Source organism: Oncorhynchus kisutch, linkage group LG4 (assembly GCF_002021735.2).
Source record: "Oncorhynchus kisutch isolate 150728-3 linkage group LG4, Okis_V2, whole genome shotgun sequence".
In the NCBI taxonomy this organism is placed as follows: Eukaryota; Metazoa; Chordata; class Actinopteri; order Salmoniformes; family Salmonidae; genus Oncorhynchus; species Oncorhynchus kisutch.
Window position 1 is genome coordinate 16,670,687 of NC_034177.2, and position 27,821 is coordinate 16,698,507.

Below are 27,821 nucleotides of genomic sequence, written 5' to 3' on the forward strand. Positions count from 1 at the left end.
GAGTTCCTCTTTAAGGGCAATTTGCATATGGAAATATAACACACATTTAATAGGTACATTTTTTAGGTATGACGTGAATAAGGCAATGGTAAAGAAATGCATTCATTTCAGGGAAACTGAAAATGGGAATCCAATTTGAGGATATAAGAGAGGATAAGTTTCAATCTTTAGCCTCAAAATTGACCTCACCTTCAGCTGATTCCCAGAAGGACCTCCCAAAGTGGCTTCATTCAGATTGGTTGAGCAAACCATTGTAAAGAAATGCTTCTTAACCTCTGTGATGAGTGATGCTTTTGATATGAAAGTGTCCATCAAAGCCTGAGCTGGTTGTTTCAGAAGCAGTGTGAAAATAGATGATGCTACTGTGTGGGAAGGTATGTTATTTTCGGTCACCCCAGGAGATCGCAGTGGCCAACATCCTCTCTGTAACGATAAGCCAATGTGGCACCTTAATCCCCCAACAGTCAGAACAGTCCCCTCCCCCAACACAGTGGTTTATGGTTGAGAGGCTGCTTGCTCTGCCTTTCTACCTGACAAAAAACAAGAGTATGCTGACATTTCTCTCCCCACAGTTTCATTTACAAGAAGAGTAACTGAAACAGGTTTGAGGACATCTGCATGGAACAGTGTTAACAGTCAAGCAAACTCACGTCTCCTTGGCTATACGCAGACGGATCAACCCTGGATAACCACCTGTTTGGACACTTTACACACTAACTCCCTCAGGGGGTTGTTGAGGTGATGGAGGCAAAGGAACACTGGTTCCTGCCAGGGTTTCTGGTTCTTGCTATGGTAATAGCTCAAGGTACTATTATTTCTCTCTACTCAGCGGCTTTCAGTGGCTCTTGGCTCAGCATCAGTTATTTTCAGCTTATCTCTGTAGTGATACCCTTGTCATACTGCCAAAACCATAAGAGAACGCTAAAATGCATTTACTGTGATCAAGGTGTGACAATGCGGAAGCTTTTGGTTAGCTTGTGACAGCGCTGCTACTGTAAATGATCTGTACAGAACTACAGATGAAATATGTGTAGAATTTATTTCACACTGATAGTTACAATTATATTTCTATCTCATTTTTGAAATACTCATTTGGGGATGCTTATGCAAAGTAACATCTAATGTGATATAATGATTAATAGCATATTCCACTCATAATATACAGTGCCCTCCATAAATATTGGGACAGTGAAGCATTTTTTCTTCTTTTGGGTCTTTACTTCAAAAGTTTGGATTTGAAATCAAACAATGACTGAGGTTAAAGTGCAGTCAGCCAGCTTTAATTTGAGGGTATTTTCATCCATATTGTGTGAACCGTTAAGAAATTACAGAACTTTTTGTACACAGTCTGACGCTACAAACCTGTTGGATGCATTTGCTGTTTGTTTTGGTTGTGTTTCAGATTATTTTTTACCATTAATTTCTATTGGGGGTCTATGTCCAAAAAGTTCTGTAATTTCTAAACGGTTCACACAATATCAATCAAAATACCCTCAAAGTAAAGCTGACAATCTGCACTTTAACCTCAGTCATTGTATAATTTAAAATACAAAGTGCTGAAATACAGACCCCAAAATTACAAAACATGCTTGACTGTCCCAATAATTACGGAGGGGATATTCAGTTTAACTCGACCCTCTTTGGTGAGAGCAAATAAGTTGAAGACATACTACTGAAAAGGACAGCAACTCATAATTTCTCTCTTCATTTAAACACTCTTTTTACATTTCTTAATAAAGGGACAACTAGTAAATATCTTTTTAGTCCTCAATGCTACAAGAAAACTGAAAAAGCTACCACCTATACATGTGAATGGACGAAGTCTGGGTCTATGCAAAATGCCACCTATGAGCTTTTTTACAAGTAAGTTAGCTATGCATGTTTGTGCACTTTCCATAAGTCACACAGACAGAGACCTCAAACTCAGCGTGTTATTAGTATGCCTCCATGAACCTGGCAGGATCCAGTTTGCTATTACAGTGCATTTGGAAATATTCAGACCCCTTGACTTTTTCCACATTTTGTTACGTTACAGCCTTATTCGAAAATGTATTAAATCATGTTTGTCCACACCAATCTACACACAATACCCTATGATGACAAAGTGAAAACATTATTATTATTTTTTATGTTAGCAAATTTATAAAAAATTGAAAATAGAAACCTTATTTACATAAGTATTCAGACCCTTTGCTATGAGACTCGAAATTGAGCTCAGGTGCATCCTGTTTTCATTGATCATCCTTGAGATGTTTCTACAACTTGGAGTCCACCTATGGTAAATTCAATTGATTAGACATGATTTGGGAAGGCATACACCTGTCTATATAAAGGTCCCACAGTTGATAGTGCATGTCAGAGCAAACACCAAGCCATGAGGTCGAAGGAATTCTCCATACAGGATTTTGTGGCCTCCATCATTCTTAAATGGGAGAAGTTTGGAGCCACCAAGACTCTTCCTAGAGCTGGCCGCCCGGCCAAACTGGACATTTGGGGAGAAGAGTCTTAGTCAGGGAGTTGACCAAGAACCCAATGGTCAATCGAACAGAGCTCCAGAGTTCCTCTGTGGAGATGGGAACCTTCCAGAAGAACAACTCTGCAGCACTCTACTAATCAGGCCTTTATGGTAGAGTGGCCAGGCTGAAGCCATTTCTCAGTAAAAGGCACATGACTGCTTACTTGGAGTTTGCCAAAAGGCACCTAAAGGACTCTCAGACCATGAGAAACAAGATGTTCTGGTCTGATGAAACCAAGAATGAACTCTTTGACCTGAATGCAAAGTGTCAAGTCTGGAGGACCTCAGACTGGGGTGAAGGTTCACCTTCCAACAGGACAACAACCCTAAGCATACAGCTAAGACAACGTAGGAGTGGCTTTGGGACAAGTCTTTGAATGTCCTTGAGTGGCCCAGCCAGAGCCCGGACTTGAACATCTCTGGAGATATCTGAACATACAGTGCCTTGCGAAGGTATTCGGCCCCCTTGAACTTTGCGACCTTTTGCCACATTTCAGGCTTCAAACATAAAGATATAAAACTATATTTTTTTGTGAAGAATCAACAACAAGTGGGACACAATCATGAAGTGGAACGACATTTATTGGATATTTCAAACTTTTTTAACAAATCAAAAACTGAAAAATTGGGCGTGCAAAATTATTCAGCCCTTTTACTTTCAGTGCAGCAAACTCTCTCCAGAAGTTCAGTGAGGATCTCTGAATGATCCAATGTTGACCTAAATGACTAATGATGATAAATACAATCCACCTGTGTGTAATCAAGTCTCCGTATAAATGCACCTGCACTGTGATAGTCTCAGAGGTCCGTTAAAAGCGCAGAGAGCATCATGAAGAACAAGGAACACACCAGGCAGGTCCGAGATACTGTTGTGAAGAAGTTTAAAGCCGGATTTGGATACAAAAAGATTTCCCAAGCTTTAAACATCCCAAGGAGCACTGTGCAAGCGATAATATTGAAATGGAAGGAGTATCAGACCACTGTAAATCTACCAAGACCTGGCCGTCCCTCTAAACTTTCAGCTCATACAAGGAGAAGACTGATCAGAGATGCAGCCAAGAGGCCCATGATCACTCTGGATGAACTGCAGAGATCTACAGCTGAGGTGGGAGATCAGTCGTATATTGTCGTATATTGCACAAATCTGGCCTTTATGGAAGAGTGGCAAGAAAGCCATTTCTTAAAGATATCCATAAAAAGTGTTGTTTAAAGTTTTCCACAAGCCACCTGGGAGACACACCAAACATGTGGAAGAAGGTGCTCTGGTCAGATGAAACCGAAATTGAACTTTTTGGCAACAATGCAAAACGTTATGTTTGGCGTAAAAGCAACACAGCTCATCACCCTGAACCCCATCCCCACTGTCAAACATGGTGGTGGCAGCATCATGGTTTGGGCCTGCTTTTCTTCAGCAGGGACAGGGAAGATGGTTAAAATTGATGGGAAGATGGATGGAGCCAAATACAGGACCATTCTGGAAGAAAACCTGATGGAGTCTGCAAAAGGCCTGAGACTGGGATGGATATTTGTCTTCCAACAAGACAATGATCCAAAACATAAAGCAAAATCTACAATGGAATGGTTCAAAAATAAACATATCCAGGTGTTAGAATGGCCAAGTCAAAGTCCAGACCTGAATCCAATCGAGAATCTGTGGAAAGAACTGAAAACTGCTGTTCACAAATGCTCTCCATCCAACCTCACTGAGCTCGAGCTGTTTTGCAAGGAGGAATGGGAAAAAATGTCAGTCTCTCGATGTGCAAAACTGATAGAGACATACCCCAAGCGACTTACAGCTGTAATCGCAGCAAAAGGTGGCGCTACAAAGTATTAACTTAAGGGGGCTGAATAATTTTGCACGCCCAATTTTTCAGTTTTTGATTTGTTAAAAAGGTTTGAAATATCCAATAAATGTCGTTCCACTTCATGATTGTGTCCCACTTGTTGTTGATTCTTCACAAAAAAATACAGTTTTATATCTTTATGTTTGAAGCCTGAAATGTGGCAAAAGGTCGCAAAGTTCAAGGGGGCCGAATACTTTCGCAAGGCACTGTAGCTGTGAAGCGACACTCTCCATCCAACCTGACAAAGCTTGAGAGTATCTGCAGTGAAGAATGGGAGAAACTCCCTAAATACAGTTGTGCCAAGCTTGTAGCATCATACCCAAGAAGATTTGATGCTGTAATCGCTGCCAAAGGTGCTCCAACAAAGTAGTGATATTTTTGTTTTTTTATTTATACATTTCTAAAAACCTGTTTTTGCTTTGTCATTATAGGGTGTTGTGCATAGATTGATGAAATATAACAATTTAATCCATTTTAGAATAAGGCTGTAGCGTAACAACGTGGAAAAAGTCTAGGGGTCTGAATACTTTCCGAATGCACTGTATGTCAGAGACCTCTGACTTAGTTACTTTATGCTATGACAACAAGTGTTGTGAAATGTGAGTGTGTGTGCACGTTATGTGGACTGGTAGATAAAGCAAGGCTGACAGTGTGAAGACAGTTAATCCTCAAGCACAAGGCACAATAAACTGTAGTATATCCCCAATCAATAAACTATTCATCCTTTTCTGTTTCTGAAATGCATATATTATTATTTGACCCTGCTGGTCATCTATGAATGTTTGAACATCTTGGCCATGTACTGTTATAATCTCCAGCCAGCACAGCCAGAAGATGACTGGCCACTCCTCAGAGCCTGGTTTCTTCCTAGGTTCCTGCCATTCTAGGGAGTTTTTCCTACCTACCGTGCTTCTACATCTGCATTGCTTGCTGTTTGGGGGTTTAGGCTGGGTTTCTGTATAGCACTTTGTGAAATCGGCTGATGTAAAAAAAGGCTTTATTAATACATTTGATTGATTTGATATCTGTTTAGTGTGTGTGTACCAAATGTTGCTGTCATCCTTAATGTTTTCAGGCGCTCCAATTCTACGGAAAATAAAAAATCATTGGGCAAAAATCAGCAGAGCTATATCTTTGTGAATGACGATAAAGTGCTCGAAAAAGTGCCCGTGGATCTATGGGTGGTTGCTTATATGGGCAACTGGAGCTGCCAGTCACTCAATATCTCTGTTCGACTGAATGAAAGTGGTAAAAAAAACTTGTTTTATTCACAAGATTCTGTGTTTCTATGTAAAATACAGGATAAGTAATACAAAATGCAGACAGTCAAAACATTAAACTCAAAACACATCTTCCAGATAGCCTTGGGTGCCTGATTGACTTTCCTACCCGCCATGTCTTTCCAGTAGCCCTACATGATCTGTCCTGTTTCATCTGGTCCTTTTAATTGCACTATTGATTGATGGACTTGATTTTATGATTTGATGTACTGCATTAGATTCTATGTAGGCCTACTTTTAATGTAAGATGTCATTGAGTGTCCTGAAAGGCATCTTCCAAATAAAAAGTACTATTATTATTAAGAATCCACAAAGGACTTCACATGAATAACCATGGTATGATTTTAATCCCAAGAGTCATATTGTAATCCTTGTTAAGGTATAACGTTTTGTTATTTCCCTGCAGTTAAGTATGAAGCGCCCCAAAATATGTCTATGTCAAGATCCTCAAGTAATCTTACCCTCAGCTGGGTAAACAAGGAAGGTAATAAAGGCCATGCTCAAAGTGAACATTTTCCAAGATTCAAGAGTTTATAAGATATCAGATGAGATGTGTTACATTTCAAGTAACACCAGAGAAAAGAGGCTGAGTTAAATAAAAATGTAGTCGTAAAAAAATGCAAACAATTCTTAAAGGACACTTTTGTCACAGAAGTGAAAAATCACATGCCAGAAGATGTTGTATTAGAGGTCAAGTTCAGAAGATTAGAGAAAACCTCCGGGATATGGGTAAGATCTCTTCTTTTTCCTTCTTATTTTCTGATGATTAGTATTTTTGCATTAATTAATTTTACATTTTCTCTGTTGGTCTAGAACACAACTGAAACAGAAGTCAAACAAGGTGAGCTACTTTCAGTTTCACTAAGCTCTTTTGAGAAATAAGCAGCCCTTTCTGGCATATCCGAAATGCAGTAGAGCGACAACACATTGTAATGTTCGTTTGGGTCTGAATAAAATTCAGCCTGAGTGTTCGAAACAGTGCAAAACTATCACTAGAGTGAGACTGTAAACCTGTGTTTGTCTGTACAGCCATGGTCACTCTGGAGATTCTCCAGAACCAATACATGTACCAACTGCAGGTCAGACAAAAGTCCAAGCATGTCAAACGTCCCCTGTGGAGCGACTGGACTCCAATCTTGCACGTTCCCACTGGTGAGCAATGGATATTTCACTGTAACACTCTCTGCAGCCGCCTACAGTCCAACTCATCAGGTTTAAGTGCAATACTATTTGAAATCAGTCAATTCTGTTCTTACATATATAGATAGGCCTACTGCAGTAGATGATGATTGGAAATCATGTTCAGTTCTTCAATTCATGAATTTCATTTTAATCTTCTATATTGTCTGAATTTTGAATTGACTGACTCTGCCCCAAGATAGAGACATTTTCCTGGCTTACCATTTCTGGTTGTAACTGTAATTTTGTTGCAGAAATCCAAAATCCCACAGAGGTTAAGTGGACAGTGGAGGATTTTAACAATGGTACCCGACTCCTCAATCTGACTTGGGGTGTAAGTTACAGAATGTTACACAGCGTTGGAAATTAAACAACATTCTAGAACCTGCTGATTACGATTAGGCTCAAATTGTGTTTTAAACAGCTGCATAACTTAATTTGTACCCGTGTCTTCCAGACACCACCTTATCCAGTCTCTGTGGGACAGGTGAATTACAACCTCTCTCTCCATATTTGGCCTTGCCAACTAAAGCAAAAGAACCACACCAATATCACTACCACTGAGTTTAGTGTTTATGTGACTTACTCTGCTGTCAGTGGTTACATTTTTGCCTTTAATAAGGTGGGAAAGTCATCGCAGACACATATCCTTGTCCCAGCAAAACATCTTACATATCCCAGGAAGTGTAAGTATGTGTGTGCGTTTGTGTGTGTGTGTGTGTTCGTTTGTGCTTTTGCTTCATTTATTTCTACACAATGATGTTCATTCCTTAAATCAACATTTTGTTATTTCATTTCCAATTAGCTTGGCCTGATGACAAACTCATCCCACGCAATTATACCCCTCGCCTTAAAAATTCCTGTCTGGAATGGTACAAGCTAACAGACGGAGAAACACAACCAGCCAAAGTGAATATATCAAAATTGATGAATGGAACAGTGGAGGAAACAATCAAATCTGTCAGACAAAGTAAGGGGGAACTTCACGAAAAGTATATATTTCTTAAGAATAAGAAATGTCTGTGTTCGTCTTACTGTGATAGACCAAGATATACAGTATCTCTCTTGAACTGAAGATAATGTCTGGTTTTGATTTTTAGAGATGGACGACTATGTACGTTACTTTTACCTCGTTCACAAACAAACTGATGGAAAGCCACAAACAACAGAAATGCGTCTCATGTACAAAAAAGAGGGTGGTAAGCAAAGTTCATATAAAAAAAATCAGACTGTCACAGCAATGCTAGATGATGTAGTTCTTTACTACAAAATACTGTATACAGTATTTAACAGGAATATCTTTTTTCAGCAGCTAGTAAGGCACCTGAGAATTTCACTGTTAATGTAGTAACCAACTCTGCAGTGCTGCATTGGAAACCTATTCCTGTGCAAGACCAGCAAGGCTTCCTTACACACTACGAAGTCTGCTACACAAGAAGCCAAAATAATGGGGCCCACATTGAAATAAAAAGTAAAGTTATCCTCCTAACTAGATGAGTTAATGCTCTGTGGTGAACATGTGTAATTGTGTAATGAATGAATTAAAATAGTATTTACAGCACCAGTCAAAAGTTTGGACATATCTACTCATTCAAGGTTCTCTTTATTTTTTACTATTTTCTACATTGTAGAATAATAGTGAAAGACATCAAAACTATGAAATAACACACATGGAATCATGTAGTAAACAAAAGTTAAACAATTCAAAATATATGTTGTATTTTAGATTCTTCAAATTAGCCACCCTGTGTCTTGACAGTTTTGCACTCTCTTGGCATTCTCTCAACCAGCTTCACTTGGAATGCTTTTCCAACACTCTTGTAGGAGTTCCCACATATGCTGAGCACTTGTTGACTGCTTTTCCTTCACTCTGCGGTCCAACTCATCCCAAACCATCTCAATTGGGTTGAGGTTTGGTGATTGTGGAGGCCAGGTCATCTGATGCAGAACTCCATCACTCTCCTTCTTTGTCAAACAGCTCTTACACAGCTTGTAGGTGTGTTGGGTCATTGTCCTGTTGAAAAATAAATGATAGTCCCACTAAGTGTAAATCAGATGGGATGGCGTATCGCTGCAGACTGCTGTGGGAGCCATGCTGGTTAAGTGTGCCTTGAATTATAAATACATCACGGACAGTGTCACCAGCAAAGCACCCCCACACCATCACACCATCACACCTCCTCCATGCTTCACGGTGGGAACCACACATGCGGAGGTCCGTTCACCTACTCTGCGTCTCACAAAGACATGACGGTTGGAAGCAAAAATCTCAAATTTGGACTCATCAGACCAAAGGACAGATTTCCACCGGTCTAATGTCTATGGCTCGTGTTCCTTGGCCCAAGCAAGTCTCTTCTTCTTCTTATTGGTGTCCTTTAAAAGTGGTTTATTTGCAACAATTCAACCATGAAGGCCTGATTCACACAGTCTCCTCTGAACAGTTGATGTTGAGATGTGTCTGCTACTTGAACTCTGTGAAACATTTATTTGGGCTGCAATCTGAGGTGCAGTTAACTCAAATGAACTTATCCTCTGCAGCAGAGGTAACTCTGAGTCTTCCTTTCCTGTGACGGTCCTCATGAGAGACAGTGCATGTTGGTTTTTGCGACTGCACTTGAAGAAACATTCAAACTTTTCCTAATTGACTCACCTTCATATCTTAAAATAATGATGGACTGTCATTTCTCTTTTCTTATTTGACCTGTTCTTGCCATAATATGGATTTGGTCTTTTACTAAATAGGGCTATCTTCTGTATACCAACACTACCTTGTCACAACACAACTGATTGTCTCAAACGCATAAAGAAGGAAAGAAATTCCACAAATTAACTTTTAACAAGGCACACCTGTTAATTGAAATGCATTTGCGTGGACTACCTCATGAAGCTGGTTGAAAGAATGCCAAGAGTGTGCAAAGCTGTCATCAAAGGAAAGGGTGGCTCCTTTGAATAATCTCAAATATAAAATATATTTTGATTTGTATAACACTTTTGGTTACTACATGATTCCATATGTGTTATTTCATAGTTGATGTCTTCACCATTATTCTACAATGTAGAAAATAGTCAAAAAATAAAAACCCTTGAATGTGTAGGTGTGTCCAAACTTTTGACTTATAAATATTAATATCACATTTCTGTCTCTTATCAGAGTGTCACAACATTTCAGCATCAAAAACAGAGTACCTTATTCAAAACCTGACACCTGAGTCCGAATACAATATCTATCTTGCTGGAGCAACAGCTGCAGGCTCAGGACGAAATATATCTATCCATATCTTGACAAAGCCTCAACACAAGTCCATTACTGGTATGAATCAAGAAGATAGGAATGATTTTTAATGGCACTATACTAGACCAGAGAACAATCAAAACATTCAAACTATTTTGAAATAGAGAGTACATACATTCATGTTATGATTATATTTTATTTCAGTCGCGATTTTTACTATTAAATTATTGACATGTGGATGCTGCCTGAATTATGTGTTCATACAGATTCAAGATGCTTAACACTAACAACTCACCAACATAAAATAATACAATTATCTTCTTTATCTTCTCCAATAAGGCTGGAAGATAGCTGGCAAAATTGTTTTAATTGCAATATTAATAACAATATGCTTATTTATCATCAAGAGGTGAGCTGATATATATATTTTTACAACACATCTTCAGGACTAGCAAGAAAACCTGGTCTACCCAGGAAGAATATTGTTCATTTTATAAAAACATCAACAAGATTTCACACATCATACTAAACAGCATCTTTACCTTTATTCTAATTCTCAGACATAAAAGCAAGATCTTCCCACCAATACCACATCCTATGGTCGCAGAGTCCAAGAACTATCGAGCGAGTACTCAGGTAAGATCCAATTAACAATTTACATATTTAGGATTGTGTTCTTACTTTTCTGTGAAGAACTCCACATTTTCCATAAATATAAAAATGGTTGGACTGTGCTAGTGTCAGAATATATGCATCACATTATTGATACAAAACAGAATTTAAAGTAGACACTTATCACATGACATGCTCTGTTCTTTTACATAAAATCTAAAATGATAGAGTAATGCTATAGCCACGATTGATGCAAAAAGTAGTGCAATGACTCGAGCCCTGTCAGACTGTAACCATAAAAGGTAGGGTTAGTGACTACAGCCATAGAGGTGCTTATGTCTATGTGAATTGGTGGGAGGAAAGCACCTGCTGAGCAAACAAAGCACAATCTGAGGAGAAACTGCCTTCTGCACTCAGTCGCCACAAACTTTCCATGCATTCAACAAACAATATTGCACCCCAAAATGTATTTAACAGCTGGTATAGAAACGAATGTGAATGAGGTAAACTTTCTTACTTTTAAATAATGCCTAACTGGTGCGTTATACTTGTAAAGTGTAACTAACTTGAACCTTTGTCCAAGGCATGTACTGATACTGTTATCATTGAGACATTTGCCTGACTGTTCGAGTCCCTTCGAACCTGTGTAGCCAGAGTTCTGGTGAACTTGGGGCATCTCAAGTCAGGATTTGGTCTTGAATTGGAATGACTTGGTCTCAACAGGACATGTATGAGATTAAGGAAGAGGTGCATGAGCTGCAGCTACATGACAAGAGCAGCCAAGATCCCAACCCTGAGGAAGCCACTCTCCTGGAGGTGTGTGAAGACGAGAACGAGAAGAGCCTTGGAGACTCCAGCACACCAGATGGAGTCAGTGACCCACTGACCTCTGATTTTAAGGGCCAGGTGTTAAGTTTAGAAACCGCCGATCCAAGCCAAGGAGAGATTGACTGTGAAGTCACCATGCTGATGTATAGGAACGGTCTGGTCTTTGATATGAAGGCAGACTCCACCGAGGATGTCGGGACGCCACTGTAGACATCACTGCGGTAGCACTTACTTAAAGACTGTAATTAAAATGCATTATGGTGCATTATAAGACTTGTCATAACTTAAGCATGCAAGACCCCCTTAACATGGTGTATTGTAGTTTCCTATTGATCCTGAGTAAATATCAGCCATTTTGAGTCAGTTGAGAAACATGACATAATATAATTACGCAATAAGGCCCGAGGGGATGTGGTATATGGCCAATACCATGGCTAAGAGCTGTTCTTAGGCATAACACAGCACCCTTAGCCATGGTACATTGGCCATATACCACAAACCCCTGAGGTGCCTTATTGCTATTATAAACTGGTTACTAAGATAATTAGAACAGTAAACAAGTAATTTTGTGTCATACCTGTGGTTTTCAGCCAATCAGCATTCAGGGCTCGAACGACCAGGTTTATAATAATCCTTATAATAACACATTATAAAAGGTTCATACATGTTCATAAGAACTTATAAAGAATTATATCTACAGACTTTAAGTAAAGTGTTACCAATACTGCTAGGGCCTGTGACAGTGGCCTGGCTGGGCCGTTTAGCACTTTGCCTGTTCAAATGACCAGGCTAATTCATTGACAGATTATTACTGTAGATATAAATAGTTTGCATTGACGTGAGCGGCTTGAAAAAGTATTTTTTGTATATTATTTTATGTTATAGATGTACCTTGTTAGCAATAAGGACTGTGTTGATTTGTGTTGTCTTCTACAATGTAGAAATGCCTTGGAATAGTACTGAATAATAATTACTTTTATCATTATAATGTTATATTTAAAGGCCTTCTATAGTGAGTAAAAGTAAACCTTCTAAAGTGAGTAAGTAAAAATCATACAGGGGTAGTAGACAACAAGTGAAACTGAAGTGTGAACTTCCCGTGTTAGAACTTTTACTCAGTAGGCTAGACAGGAAGTGGTGAGACACAGAACACTGGCCTAAAACCAACCTCTGTATGTACATTACCAGGGTGACAATATTGCTGACTCATTCATGTTTATGGTTGTTAGTGTTTCATCTCAACCTACTTGGGAAATGGAAAATAAAATGTTTCTGATGACGGTGTTCACCTTCAAAAAAAAAAAATTGTATTTTCTTTAATGCGTGAATTCTGAATTCAGAGAATGGCATGTGTCTCAGAATGAATAGGTGTTTTAAAAGAACATCCAAGTAGCATATTTAATCTTGTAGACCTGTGTATTTAACCACACATCAGATCAAGATGATAGTGTGTATATACACTCTATCTATTGTGGGACAGATTCTGGTCAGATTTGGGTTACTATTGTGAACCATAAACATGGTACATTGAATCATAATGGAATCTAACCACAATGTTCACAGAAGTTAAAGCAAAAAGCATCACAATCATTAACGTTATGACAACGCGTAATATATTTGAACTACTGGTATATTCATTGCCACTAAAGGGACCCATAGTATTAACAAATTGCAAACTTGAACCACAACAAGATCCGAAATGATTTTGAAATAAATGTTTACTGGGTTTTGATTGTGGTTGTCTGGATGTGTTCAGATGGACATAGTTGTGTGGTGAACAAAATGTAATAAAATTCTGTTAATTCATTTTTTTCAGGCTTGATAGCAACCTGTCCACATACACAGTGCCTATCAAGTTCAAGTTTATTTTGTCACATGTACAGTAGTGAAACGCACAACTTGCACGCCCTACCCAACAGTGCAGTATTCAATACAAAAAAGGATAGGATAGGTAATAATCAAATATATAAAAACCACGAGAAAGAAGAGAGGAAGCCATATACAGGGTCAGTGTGCAGGGATACTGGAGTATTGAGGTAGATGTAAATATGTAGGCAGCCATTAGGAGAAAGTGACTGGTAACAGCATTAATAATAATAACAATAGTAAACAGCATAGCAGCAGCATAAGTGGTGAGTGGGTGCCTGCGTGGTGGTGAGAGTGTCTACGTAAGTGTGAGTGTGTGGGTGAATGTGTCTACGTGAGTGTGTGGGCGAGTGTCTATGTAAGTGTGAGTGTGTGGGTAAGTGTCTATGTAAGTGTGTCTACATGAGTGTGTGGGCGAGTATCTATGTAAGTGTGTCTACATGAGTGTGTGGGCGAGTGTCTATGTAAGTGTGAGTGTGTGGGTGAGTGTGTCTACGTGAGTGAGAGTGTGTGGGTGAGTGTCTATGTAAGTGTGTCTACATGAGTGTGTGGGTGAGTGTCTATGTAAGTGTGAGTGTGTGGGTGAGTGTGTCTACGTGAGTATGTGGGTGAGTGTCTATGTAAGTGTGAGTGTGTGGGTGAGTGTGTCTACGTGTGGGTGAGTGTCAGTGTAAGAGTAATAGGTGGATGGATATACATGTAAACAGGGCTTAAAAGTGACTGGTAGCAGGAATATATAAATACTTATGGTAAAATACCTATGGTATATACTGTATACATGTAAACAGGAGTAATAGTGACCAGTAGCAGGATAAATAGATAGATACTAATGGTCATGGCAATCAATAGTCAATGAACAGCAGTGTAGTGCCAGTAATAAGTCTAATCAATAATCATTTAGTGTTATGACCAGGGGATAGAAGCCGTTTGGGTGTCTGTTGGTCTGAGCTTTGATGCACTGGTACAGCCTGCCGGACAGGAGCATGGAGAACAGTCCATGTCTCAGTGGGCTGGAGTCTTTGGCAATTTTTCTGGTCTTTCTCAGAAACCCCCTAGCATGTACGTGCTGGATGGCTGTGAGCCCACCCCCTGTGTGACCATCCCCACCACCCTCTGTAGGGCTTTTCGGTTGAAGGCAGTGCAGTTGCCATACCAGACAGATGGTGCAGCTGTAAAGGTTCCTAAGGATCTTAGGGGCCCTGCCAAATCGTTTCAGCCTCCTGAGGGAGAAGGGACACTGCCGTATCATACTAGAATATAAATGTGACAAAGAAAAGAGCCATGTCAGAAGAATGTAACCATTGTCACATCTGCTCCTGCAACGCCCTCTACTGCACATCCTGTGTCTCCTTGACCTGCCGCCACTCCCCCAGTACTCTCTCCCCCCCCCCCCTCTCTCTCTCTCTCTGTGTGTGTGATTGTGTGGGAGGAGACAGGTGTGCTGGAGTCAGAGCAGATCCCCACCAGCTGCAACCTGTTCCATAATCAAGACCTCTACAAATACTCAGCACCTGCCACTTCCACACTGCCAGATCGTAATCTCTGCTCAGTCAGTCTACGCTTCTAGCCATTTGTTACTATTCTGGGCCTGTTTTCCTTGCCTGACGCTAATTTCCTCTCCGCTACAGTTCCGCCCGCTCTGACTCTGGTCCCTGTCTCCAGTCCCACATCTCGTCATCCTGCTACTCTGTCCTGGATTCCCCTCTCTACTACTCCCTTGGATTCCCCTTCGGACCTGCTTACCCTGTTTCAACCCCTCTCGCTTCAGCCTCCGCACCTGGTTTCCAGCAACCCGCCCGAGCTTCCCCTGACCTGCACTCCATCTCCCCCGTGTTTCAATAAATACCTTGGTTACTTCATCCTAGTGTCCTCATCTGAGTCTGCTCTTGGGTTCCACTCTGCGTAACAATCATGTATCATGTGTAGATATTTTAGACAGTGTCAGAATACATGAATACAAAGACTAAACAATTTCACAGAATATTTGCAATGACTGTTCATATGATACCTAATTTAAAAAATTCTAAAGTACCAGAGTTTGAACACAGAGGACAGGCCTATACACTTGTCAAAATGTATATTCTGTCAAAGCCTGATAACTTAATGATTTCATCACAATGATCCATCTCATTCAACGATATAGAAAGACAATCTGTTTGCGGAGTGGGCATTCTGAGCCTGTACGATGTCTACCATCAATCACAAAATGAACCAGCATGGAGTTGGGGATCCCAAAAACCATCTGACTTAAGCAACTGGTGAGAACAAGTTATTTGAACAAATGTATTATCATTAATGTTGAAACACATTAAATAATCTTCCCTACTCCCAGGTGGCGCAGTGGTTAAGGGCGCTGTACTGCAGCGCCAGCTGTGCGACCAGACCGGCCCCGACCGGGAGGTCCGTGGGGCGACGCACAATTGGCCTAGCGTTGTCCGGGTTATGGAGGGCTTGGCCGGTAGGGATATCCTTGTCTCATCGCGCACCAGCGACTTCTGTGGCAGGCCGTGCGCAGTGCGCACTAACCAAGGTTGCCAGGTGCACGGTGTTTCCTCCAATACATTGGTGCAGCTGGCTTCCGGGTTGGATGCACGCTGTGTTAAGAAGCAGTGCGGCTTGGTTGGGTTGTGTATCGGAGGACACATGACTTTCAACCTTCGTCTCTCCTGAGCCCGTATGGGAGTTGTATCGATGAGACAAGAGAGTAGCTACTAACAATTGGATACCACGAAATTGGGGAGAAAAAGGGGTAATTAAAATGTTTTTAAAAAATTATAAAATCTTCCCTATGGTTTGTCTCTTAAGTATTTTGTTTTTTTAACATAGGGCCTGCAGAAATAGTTTTAGAGCCACTCATCTTTGGTCAAGGTGGGAAAGGAAGGTGAAGGAGAGGTGATTGAGAAGTGGGAGTGAGGCCTAGGCTACATTGAAACAACAAGAAATGATATGATGCCTACTGTTTTACCTCAACGACTTGGCCTACAACTGCTGCCCATGGGTGGTGCATTCACTTCATGAAAATCATAATTGGGTTTCATACTACATTTCTACCTGATAAACGAAACATCAGGAGACCCTATTGATGTATCACTATTGTCATTAGTGATAGTAGGCTTAAGCTGCAATAGGCTGTTATTATTACAGGTTTTTTTCAATCATTTCACACTGGGCGCACACTAGTTAAATCAATTTGTTTCCATATAATTTCAATACATTTACATTGAAACAATGTGGAGTAGACGTTGAAATGACGTCTTTACCCAGTGGGTTTGGTGCAATTTAGCATGTTGTACATTTCACAACTCTAAGCATGAAAATCTAAACAGATTATCAAAATGGCTCATTTCAAAACTCTAAGCACATTTTCAATTGAGTACAGCAAATAAATTCACTAAGTCATTGGTTCACTTGTCCACTGCACCAAATCACTACCAACGTGTATACATATTCACTAAGTATCTGCTTTTCAAAATGCAATATTCACTTTACATTTGATATGATTTTCTTGTCATTTGTTAACAATAAGATTAACTATAATTTCATCAAACTGCTCAAAACTGATAACTACTGAACCAAAATTATGTAGTGCTTAGTTAACGTATATAGTTTGATAACTGCTGAACACTGTACATTTCTATATTTTTACCTCAAATGTATCAATTTGACATCAATTTATGTTGGAAGGTAAACCAAACTTGGCTGTAAATAATACTTAATCTCTCTCCGTCAGCCAGTGCTCTTCAAGAGTCACTGTAACACTCGCTGCAGCCGCCTACAGTCCAACTCATCAGGTTTAAGTGCAATACTATTTGAAATCAGTCAATTCTGTTCTTACATATATACTGTAGATAGGCCTACTATAGTAGATGATGATTGGAAATAATGTCCGGTTCTTCAATTCATGAATTTCATTTTAATCTTCTATATTGTCTGAATTTTGAATTGACTGACTCTGCCCCAAGATAGAGACATTTTCCTGGCTTACCATTTCTGGTTGTAACTGTAATTTTGTTGCAGAAATCCAAAATCCCACAGAGGTTAAGTGGACAGTGGAGAATTTTAACAATGGTACCCGACTCCTCAATCTGACTTGGGGTGTAAGTTACAGAATGTTACACAGCGTTGGAAATTAAAAAACATTCTAGAACCTGCTGATTACGATTAGGCTCAAATTGTGTTTTAAACAGCTGCATAACTTAATTTGTACCCGTGTCTTCCAGACACCACCTTGTCCAGTCTCTGTGGGACAGGTGAATTACAACCTCTCTCTCCATATTTGGCCTTGCCAACTAAAGCAAAAGAACCACACCAATATCACTACCACTGAGTTTAGTGTTTATGTGACTTACTCTGCTGTCAGTGGTTACATTTTTGCCATTAATAAGGTGGGAAAGTCATCGCAGACACATATCCTTGTCCCAGCAAAACATCTTACATATCCCAGGAAGTGTAAGTATGTGTGTTCGTTTGTGCTTTTGCTTCATTTATTTCTACACAATGATGTTCATTCCTTAAATCAACATTTTGTTATTTCTTTTCCAATTAGCTTGGCCTGATGACAAACTCATCCCACGCAATTATACCCCTCGCCTTAAAAATTCCTGTCTGGAATGGTACAAGCTAACAGACGGAGAAACACAACCAGCCAAAGTGAATATATCAAAATTGATGAATGGAACAGTGGAGCAAACACTCAAATCTGTCAGACAAAGTAAGGGGGAACTTCACGAAAAGTATATATTTCTTAAGAATAAGAAATGTCTGTGTTCGTCTTACTGTGATAGACCAAGATATACAGTATCTCTCTTGAACTGAAGATAATGTCTGGTTTTGATTTTTAGAGATGGACGACTATGTACGTTACTTTTACCTCGTTCACAAACAAACTGATGGAAAGCCACAAACAACAGAAATGCATCTCATGTACATGTCATCTCTCTCCGTCAGCCAGTGCTCTTCAAGAGTCACTAAGGCTGTGTATACACAGGCAGCCAAATTCAGATGTTTTTTTTAACTAATTGGCCATTTGACCAATCAGCTCTATTCACATACATTTTTTTTTAGCGCTGATCTGTTTGGTCAAAAGATGAATTTGTGAAATAAAGGTCAGAAATGTGCAACCATTTTGTAATTGTATTGTAGTGTACAATGCACTGCTGAAATACCTATCCCACTTACCTGAATTTCATTGATACGCTGTAAGCAGAGAGATGGCGATACAGTATCAGTTGACAAGTCACGTAAAGAAAAGTGATCTTGTACAATGTTGCATGGGGCTGAAATGGCATTCAACACATGCTACGTTTTTACAGTTACCAACTGCTTTACAATACTCCAATGTCTGATGATTTGTCCTACGCATGTACTGTATCAGGATAATTCAATTGTAAGACTGACATTTTTCTCAAAATGCTCACAACCTGCCATTGGATTCAAATTATACAACATTGTGCATGTCAAGTTATAGTCCAAAACTGTATGGAAAAATATATTTACTCTCTACTATTTATTATATTCAGCACTCCAAAAACAACAGTTTTGAAATGTGTATCTTGTATTTTTATATTGGATTAAATGGTAGTTAAAATTACTCAATTGTGAGTCTATCATTATCTGATGTATTGGTGACAAAACAAAATGTTGTCATGGTATTTCACAGAAAACTGATTTTGCATGATTGACACAGCGGTGAAAAATGTGTGAACCCTCAATGAATGCACAATCAAAGGTTCTGAACATAATATAGTGGATATTACAACTGTTTAGAGTTTTGTACTTAGAGTTTACAAAATACACCAGTTATGTGAAAGATGTCCCAAAGTGATTGAAATGACCGGTATTGTAATCTCAGCGCATCCTAGCGGTGAACAGCAGCAGCGCATGGGCTCAGCACAAACCCGACAAACTGAAGTCGTACACAGCGCACGACAGGACATTTCCATCTGGTGCAGAGGTCAACATCTTTCAGCACGGGGGAAGGCACCATATGTTGTTCAATAGTTAGAGGTCGATAGGATTGATTGATGAGTTTATTTTGTCATGAACGGGGCATTAATGCCTTTGACCCACTGCTACATTTACGAATAATCCCCTTTGCATACAGCACGGTGCTAGAAGATGGCGGAGTCAGATGGTGGGGATTTCGCCTCGAATCGTCCACAGAACAGGTGAGGATGACAATGTAGTGGGGAAATCTATATGGGAAAACTGTATTTTGACCAAAGGGCAGCTAGGGATACGGAATGAATTAGATAAATGTGAGGCATTCGCTTGGATCATCAGGACATTGGATCATCAGGACATTGAGGACACTGGTCATTTTTTTTGCATTAATATTCACATCGTTGCAGATTGATTAATTCACTGTACATTGTATCCATTGTAGTCTACAATGGAAGGCTGTAAATGTTTCCTATGACAAGGTATCGAGTAAAAAGGAATGTTAGGAATATGTTTGTCAATCTCTCGTAACATTTACATTCATAGTTAAAGTTTAATATAGCAGGTGCAACGGCGCAACACGGTGCATAGTCCCTTACTTTCGAGAACTAATACATTAACTGTCTCAAGGGTTCTCAGCACCCTTTAATGTTACCAATGGGACCATGTGAACTACAATCCAGACGCTTTGTTATAACGTTTAGAAACGTCAAGATTCATAGATTGCGAGACGGTTTTCGAAACATATCGAACTTACTCTTATGAAAAAGAGTGCTGTCTGAGTACAGTATAACACCAGTATTCTGCAAATACTTAATTCCAAAATAACACCGTTTTTTGGAAGCAGTAATTTTGCAGTGTAACCACAGTCTAATGCAGTTATTGCACTTCTACTGCAGTTTCAAAACTGCAATCTTTTTTGTAAAGGTATCTTTCATATCAGTGAGAAATAATCTTTCAAATAAAAAAAGACACACTTACTGTAGCAGGTCAGATCCATACTGCTGTGTGTCTCCAGCTGACTAACTACATTTCTGCAACACTTCCTCTCCAGTTATGCTCACATGCTGACCAGACCGCTAATCACACGCATGTTGATTTTTGTCCATCCACACCACACACAATCAGGACACCCAGGTTGAAATGTCAAAACAAAGTCTGAACCAACTATATTAATTTGGGGACAGGTCGAAAAGCATTAAACATTTGGCAATTTAACTAGCTAGTTTGCTGTTGCTAACTAATTTGTCCTGGGATATAAACATTGGGTTGTTATTTTACCTGAAATGCACAAGGTCCTCTACTCTGACAATTAATCCATAGATAAAAGGTTAAAATGAGTTTGTTTCTAGTAATCTCTCCTCCTTCAGGCCACTTCTTTGGACTTTAAATGGCGGTTTGCAACCAACTATAAGGTGCATTACCACAACCGACTGGAGTGTGGACTTCAGTTAATCTTTCAATCACCCACGAGGGTATATGCTCCTAAAAACAATGAGATGGGAGAGGCGGGACCTGCAGTGAGTTTTATTTTAGCGCCTGGCTACGCAGATGCTTGTGATCAGTATGGGTGCAATGATTGAATAACATGTATGTGTACATTTATTTTGCAGCGCACGTGACGTTGGCGGTGTTTTCAGCATGTTACACACAGGCGTTCCAGCAGGCTAGATAGCTAATTAGCACAGGTTGTCGCCTGTCTTCCGTAAAACAAGCACTGTAACATGGAGATATGGCCGTGTGGGAACACTAACCCTATAAAGGTGTGTAGAAATGTAACCGTTTGTTTTTTGAAAATGAATTCTCACTGATATGAAAGACTACTTATGTTTCCAAAACCGTAGCGCAAGCGATGCATGTTAACATTCAGAACGAGCATCGGGGCTCTTAAAACTCCCCCAGCCAAAAGATACCTTCATGAATAGATGCTAATGGTAGCTGGCATCTATGAATGGGCTACATACTAGTCCCTATCTTGTCATCATCAAATAAGCATTTTTATGGCTAGGCTTATTGAATTTAATCCGCTCCATTTTGATGATACATCTTAAAAATACATTGGAAACATCTTACAAATATATGTAAACAACTTTTCAGTGGTGGCTTTGATCCATGGAGAAGGTCATATCCTCACTCAAATTCTAGTGACATTAAAGTGGCCTGACAGTGGTGAACAATTAAATATGTTCTTCCATGTTTAAGGGATATCATCATTATCACAGGTTGTGCGCTCTGAATAGAAAATAAAGCTTTTTTCCTCAGCTGAATAATTCAAGAGAAAAGAGTTGGGAGGAGGGTAATGATGCAGCTGCTGGGAAAAACGGATGGAAAAAGTGCAGGAGAGCAAGAGCTCATTATTGTCACTGATACTACAACAACATCAGTAAACTCTGACAAGCATCCTAGAAGCTTTAAGGTAGACTCAGCGATATGGCATAGATGCAAAAAGTAAACAGCCTAGTGGATCAATTTCTGCAACAACTAAGAGCGTTGAAGCGCAAGGCTCAACTTCTCCATTGTTTTGGTGCCCTGGCTACCATGCTGTGAACAGCGTGAAGCGAACCAGTGCACATACGCAGATGCTTTGTGTGACTGTGTGAGAGCAAAGTCTTGTATCTTGATCATCTCAATATCGGCGATGCTGCTCGTGGCAATGTAATTTTGCTGAGTCTAACTTACATTTTTTCTAAAATATCCTATTCTGATACACTGACAGTGATGGGCCTTTTCTCTTGCAGTATGGCTAACAAGAATAGCTCCCTGCGTTGCACGTTCTCAGCCCCAAGCCATAGCGCCACTCTCCTACAGGGCTTGTCGGTCCTGCGAGCCCAGGGGCAGCTCCTGGATGTGGTGCTGGCCATCAATGAGGAGCACTTCCAGGTTCACAAGGCAGTGCTGGCCTCCTGCAGTGACTACTTCAGGTGAGACTGACGCTGTCTCTCCGACATGGCTTCTGCTTTCATCTCCTTTCCTCTGCACTGATTTGAGACAACTGGACACTGGATGTATTTTTTTGACTGTAGAGATGCACTGACCTGGAAAGAGAGACCCAGGTAAAGTCAGATATACAAATCAAATCATCATACAGATATAGAGGTGAAGGGAAGAGTGTTGAGAGACTGTGTTGGTAAATTAGTCTTTGGTGTGAAATAATTGATACATCAAAAGCTTAGTCAGATGAGGTATGGTAGAGAGAACTGAGTAATTGTTGAAGTATGTGGAACTGATAGGTAGGGATATAATAACATTACAGGTGTATAATGTGAATATGTAACTTGTTTCAGGAAACTAGGCTTTTGCCGCGTGTCACTACTTCAGAGGAGCGCCATTTGAACGTAAACTTCATTTAAAAAAAATCAAATTGTGTTTTTTGGCAGAAATGCCTTCTTGAACATGTGAACTTTCATGTACCTTAATAACAAACTTGTATGCCATCTGTAAATACGAATAAAATTAAGTTAGGAGCCTAGTTAGTTTAGCCACGGAAAAAGACAGCAACCTAATCGCTAGCCAAGATTGGTTGAGATGATGAGTGGGCTGGACATGCCAAGAGAAGAGTTCTGATTGGTCTGCCATGTAGCAGGCTTCTGTCTATATCATGAGCTGGTCAGTATGTGTAGGTAATCCTTTCTAGCACAGCTTTAAAAATAAATAAAAAATATATCTCGTAGTAGAGCTGCATAAGTGTTGCTCTCCACTTTCTGGAGGACCGAGTTTTGAAATCTGTGGAATTAAGAGTATTATAGCTAAGGAGATGGAAAAAAATCTGGCATTTGATTGCAAATATGCAGACGGAGTTCAAAAGAGAACACACAGAAGGCTGTCTCCGGATTACATCTTCAAACTAAGGGCAACTATGGCATCTGTGACAGAGAGGGAGAAGCGTCCATCCATGTATACGGGTAAGATAGTCTAGCTAGCTATATTTTCAGATATTACATGTTTCTAATTATGTCAAAGTTGTTTTAATTTCAAGTTAGTGTTCTGTTAGCTAGCTAAAGTTAGCTGGCTGGCTAGCTAGCGTTACATCTATGATCTGTGTAGTAATATTATTCATATCTCAGAGCCATTTGCATTTCTAGTTATAGCCTAATGTTAGCTAGCTAACATTGAACCTGGTTGGTCAGCTACCTGCAGATTCATGCAGGGTAGTAACGTTATGAGTTGGGATTATGGTTCATTGTTTAGCTATGCAAGTAACCATTTCAATAGAGTGTTCATGATGTCACTGTGACAACTGTCAATAGACGTAGCTGGTAAATTCACTTTATCTACTCCGATTTCCGTGCACTCTCGTCTGAGTGTGCCACAGCGCATAATAACTGACAAATTTACGAAAGCTCAACACCCGTTGAATATGGCCTGTGTCAGTAAACGTTAGCAAACAAAAAAAAGCGTAATTAAATGGTTGCCAGCAGCATAGTTGCAGTCACCAACGCTCTGGATAACATAAAAACAGCCAAACCAGCTCTGCTTGGGCGAGTAAAATGGTCAGTGAGCTGTTCTCTCATTTGTCTGGAAGTAGCTAGCCAACGTTAGCCCGTTAGCTTGGGTGCTTGACTGCTGTTGGTAGGCCAGAAAGCTCGGATCAACCATACTCTTCGGCCAGAGCGTCCAGTGTGCACTCTGAACGCTCCGAGAGCGAAACGCTCTGAATTTACGAAAGGACAATCTGACAATGATCTGGTTTACGAACGCACAGAGCACACTCTGGTGCTCCAGATAAAATTTACGAACCCACTCGTAGTATAAACCAGCCTATAGTCTTGAAATCTTTGGTTGTTTAGTACATAGCCTCACATGTGGATAGTGTGTGAACGACGCTGAATGGGTGTAGACAAAGAAGAGCTCTCCAGTAGGTACCAAAACATTTTCTCAAAAGTGAGGTTACAAGTTTATCAACTTCCAAAGCAGAATTACTTTCCCATTGTTCATCAACTATAGTGTATGATGTACAATTTTCTAGCTGTGAGTCTCTACTTTTATCCAATGTAAAAAAAATATTTAAAAAACAATTTAAAATGTTGCTACGTAAGATCGAGCCGGTCGGTCACATATGTTTACATTTATAATCTGATGTTCTCATCCTGATGTTACATGGCAAATAGAGAGGAGTTGTTGTTCATTGTCTAATTTACCTAGGATGAATATGTTGTTTTGAATGGGATGAAGTCAATAAAACAAGTTTAACATAATGACAGTTATTTAAATGACTTTCTCACTTGCCTTACAGAGCCATGTTCACTGGAGGCATGAGGGAGTCAAACCAGGAAACCATTGAGCTGAAGGGCTTGTCTGCCCGCGGCCTGAAACACATAATTGACTTTGCCTACAGCGCAGAGGTCACGCTTGACCTGGACTGCATTCAAGACGTACTGGGAGCAGCAGTCTTTCTACAGATGGCCCCAGTCGTTGACCTCTGCGAAGAATTCCTCAAGTCGGCTATGAGCGTAGAGACCTGCCTGAACATCGGCCAGATGGCCACCACCTTCAACCTGACCTCCCTCAAGGAGTCTGTGGACACCTTCACCTTCCGCCACTTCCTGCAGATTGCCGAGGAGGAAGACTTCCTGCACATCCCCATGGAGCGCCTGGTCTTCTTCCTACAGAGCAACAAGCTGAAGAACTGCAGCGAGATTGACCTGTTCCACGCTGCCATCCGCTGGCTGCAGCACGATGAGGCCCGCCGAGCCGGTGTAAACGAGGTCCTCTGCCACGTGCGATTCCCCCTCATGCCCTCCTCGGAGCTGGTGGACAGCGTGCAGACGGTGGACATCATGGTGGAGGACGTGTTGTGCAGGCAGTACCTCCTGGAGGCCTTCAACTACCAGATCCTCCCGTTCCGTCAGCACAAGATGCAGTCCCCGCGGACCGTGATCCGCTCCGACGTGGTTTCGCTAATTACCTTTGGCGGGACACCCTACACTGACAACGATCGTACTGTGAGCAGTAAGGTGTTCTATCTCCCAGACATTGCAGCGCGTCAGTTCAAGGAACTAACGGAGATGGAGACAGGATCCAGCCACGCCTGTGTATCAGTGCTGGACAACTTTGTGTACGTAGTCGGCGGGCAGCACCTGCAATACCGCAGCGGTGAAGGGGCAGTGGACATCTGCTTCCGTTACGACCCACACCTGAGCAAATGGCTGCGTATCCAGCCAATGCAGGAAGGGCGTATTCAGTTCCACCTCAACGCTCTTCAAGGACAACTCTACGCCACTGGGGGGCGCAACCGATCTGGAAGTCTGTCGTCCGTAGAGTGCTACTGTCCTAAGAAAAACGAGTGGACCTACGTGGAACCACTAAAACGCAGAATCTGGGGCCATGCAGGAACTCCCTTTGGCGACAAGCTCTACATCTCAGGGGGTTACGGTGTCTCAGTGGATGATAAGAAAACCCTGCACTGTTACGACCCCACGTCTGACCAATGGGATTTCAAATCGCCTATGAACGAGCCCAGAGTGCTTCATGCTATGATCAGTGCCAAAGACCGTGTTTACTGCCTGGGCGGTCGCATGGACCACGTGGATCGCTGCTTTGACGTCCTGGCAGTTGAGTATTATATTCCAGAGAATGACCAGTGGACCACTGTTAGCCCCATGCGAACAGGGCAATCTGAGGCAGGCTGCTGCTTGTTGGATAAAAAGATCTATATCGTTGGAGGGTACAATTGGCATCTAAATAATGTCACAAGCATTGTGCAAGTGTACAACACAGAGACTGATGAGTGGGAGAGGGATTTGCACTTTCCTGAGTCTTTTGCAGGAATTGCGTGTACGCCGATCATACTTCCACAAACCACCACGCAACGGTAATCCTTCGGCCCAAAGAGACTGACAATTTGATTCCATGCATTCTTACTGTTGAGCTGTCAAATTAATACAAACATGGCACATTACATAAACTTGAAATATTAGTGGTAATTTTTATGTAATGTGGGTGGGTGGGTGGGTGTGTGTGTGTGTGTTTGAGGGAATAAGTGGAAATAGGAATACTATTTTGCTATAATATACAGTGTATTACTTCATTTTCCATCCTATGGTTGAGGTCCATGTGCTGCATTGTAATGACCAGTTTTAATGGAAAATAAGTGTTAGCTTTCTGAGACAAACTCGCTTTTAGGGTATTTTAAGCAATACTTAAAACACTACCCACAGTCAAAACTGATTTGCAGGATAGTTTTTAAATTTGTGCCATGCATCAAGGAAGCATGTTTTGATTATTTAATTGAGTATATTCATTCAAATAATAAAAGAAAATGTAAAAAAATTTTTTTTTACAACATATTGGATGACATATTTGACTGTTTAGGACCATTTGAGAACCAGTGATTGACTTAAGAAGACTCTCCTAATGTTTTATGTTTATTTCAGAACATCTGTTTTTGCTGTGTATGGTGATGTGCTCATTAGGCTGTTCAATTGACTGGAGACGTTTACATACAGTCATCATAATGAAATGTGTATTCCAAACTGACAAGCTAATATGTCTCTTATGGCACCGTAATCATTTTTTTCAACTCCTTTGTGTAAGTGTGTGAGAACATCTGTTAGGTAGGCTTCCTGAATATTCTGAAGTCTCTTATACTGTGTATAATCAATATACTGTAGATCAGAATGAAGTGCTTTTGTCTTGTCCATCTGTTGCAGTGTTTAGTTGTGGGGGAAACTGGTCAAGTGGTCAGATATATTTTGGTGCCACGTTCTTTCTCCAAGCTCCTACATAAAAGGACAGCATCAGTGTGAGCACTATGTTAATGAATTTTACCTAGACAAGCATACAGCTTTCACTTATCCAGTCCTGACAGAACTGTGAATCTCAAAGAGCTGGTCGCAAGGGGCTGAACTTCACATAAGGGTCAAAGTAAAGGCATAGATGGAAAGAACAGCACAGCACACAAGCAGTGATATGTGATTATTTTCCCTAGTGTATTTCTTATTTTAGTGGACCACGTGGATCGTAGCATTTTTGTTTTGAGGAGTAGCATATTTGTGAGGATTTCAGTATTGTATGCAAAACTGATATGGCTTTTACTGATTTTAGACTGTTGGCAATGCTGAGACGAGCTGAATTTTATTTGGAAGCACAACATGGAACCCGTTGAAAAATGTTTGGTTCTGAAAATGTCACCTGTTTGCCTTAGGAACAGGTTTTTTGTGATGTTTTGTCTGTCCAACTCAGAAGCACATAGTTATCTATTAAGTGCATTATAAGTGGAATTCACTGTAATCCAATGAGAATGTAGACTTTTCTGTATCCAAATGTATAACTTTTAATTAAAGGTGTTACGTGAACGTAAAAAGGTATTCAAGTGTTGTCTCAATGGTGGAATGCATCATTTTACAAAGACCCACAAAATGTTAATGGATTGGCAGATTAATGTAAATTGAAGACCAGTTAATCCTTATTCCCAATCGTAGTTCAGGTTTTATCTTCTATCAGTGAAACTGAAATACAAGGCCACGCAATGTTTCATCTTATGAGTTTTTATACAGTACTGTAATACAGATGTGAAATGAAGATTG

General features: G+C 40.4%; 2 protein-coding genes across 5 annotated transcripts; both read left to right on the plus strand.

Annotated features, from left to right (window-relative positions):
* Positions 1-511: 511 nt before the first annotated feature.
* Positions 512-13,522, plus strand: LOC109888604 (interleukin-6 receptor subunit beta). 2 transcript variants are annotated; one of them, XM_020479764.2, is made up of 16 exons: positions 512-805; positions 1,740-1,863; positions 5,435-5,607; positions 6,046-6,123; positions 6,292-6,368; positions 6,453-6,480; positions 6,669-6,791; positions 7,073-7,152; positions 7,276-7,504; positions 7,624-7,788; positions 7,919-8,017; positions 8,128-8,289; positions 9,970-10,128; positions 10,390-10,459; positions 10,611-10,686; positions 11,386-13,522. In XM_020479764.2, the coding sequence occupies exons 1-16, from the start codon at positions 742-744 to the stop codon at positions 11,698-11,700; spliced, it is 2,022 nt and encodes a 673-aa protein (XP_020335353.2). In that variant the 5' UTR covers positions 512-741; the 3' UTR covers positions 11,701-13,522. The 2 variants fall into 2 exon arrangements, with proteins under 2 accessions (XP_020335353.2, XP_031678388.1); XM_031822528.1 differs by lacking the exon at positions 1,740-1,863 and having other exon boundaries at positions 513-805; positions 11,386-13,521.
* A 5,693-nt stretch (positions 13,523-19,215) lies between these two features.
* klhl26 (kelch-like family member 26) lies at positions 19,216-27,602 on the plus strand. 3 transcript variants are annotated; one of them, XM_020480328.2, is made up of 3 exons: positions 19,216-19,523; positions 22,035-22,349; positions 24,530-27,602. In XM_020480328.2, the coding sequence occupies exons 2-3, from the start codon at positions 22,300-22,302 to the stop codon at positions 26,109-26,111; spliced, it is 1,632 nt and encodes a 543-aa protein (XP_020335917.1). In that variant the 5' UTR covers positions 19,216-19,523; positions 22,035-22,299; the 3' UTR covers positions 26,112-27,602. The 3 variants fall into 3 exon arrangements, with proteins under 3 accessions (XP_020335917.1, XP_020335916.1, XP_020335918.1); XM_020480327.2 differs by having other exon boundaries at positions 22,035-22,217; XM_020480329.2 differs by lacking the exons at positions 19,216-19,523; positions 22,035-22,349 and adding an exon at positions 22,919-23,198.
* The last annotated feature ends 219 nt before the right edge of the window (positions 27,603-27,821 follow it).

Coding starts and splice junctions, on each gene's coding strand:
- LOC109888604 (XM_020479764.2), top strand. CDS start 742: ATGGAGGCAAAGGAACACTGGTTCCTGCCAGGGTTTCTGGTTCTTGCT. Junction 1,864..5,434: donor ACCTATGAGCTTTTTTACAA/GTAAGTTAGCTA, acceptor TAATGTTTTCAG/GCGCTCCAATTCTACGGAAA. Junction 10,460..10,610: donor TGCTTATTTATCATCAAGAG/GTGAGCTGATAT, acceptor TCTAATTCTCAG/ACATAAAAGCAAGATCTTCC.
- klhl26 (XM_020480327.2), top strand. CDS start 19,474: ATGGCGGAGTCAGATGGTGGGGATTTCGCCTCGAATCGTCCACAGAAC. Junction 19,524..22,034: donor TCGAATCGTCCACAGAACAG/GTGAGGATGACA, acceptor TTTCTCTTGCAG/TATGGCTAACAAGAATAGCT. Junction 22,218..24,529: donor TCCTGCAGTGACTACTTCAG/GTGAGACTGACG, acceptor CTTGCCTTACAG/AGCCATGTTCACTGGAGGCA.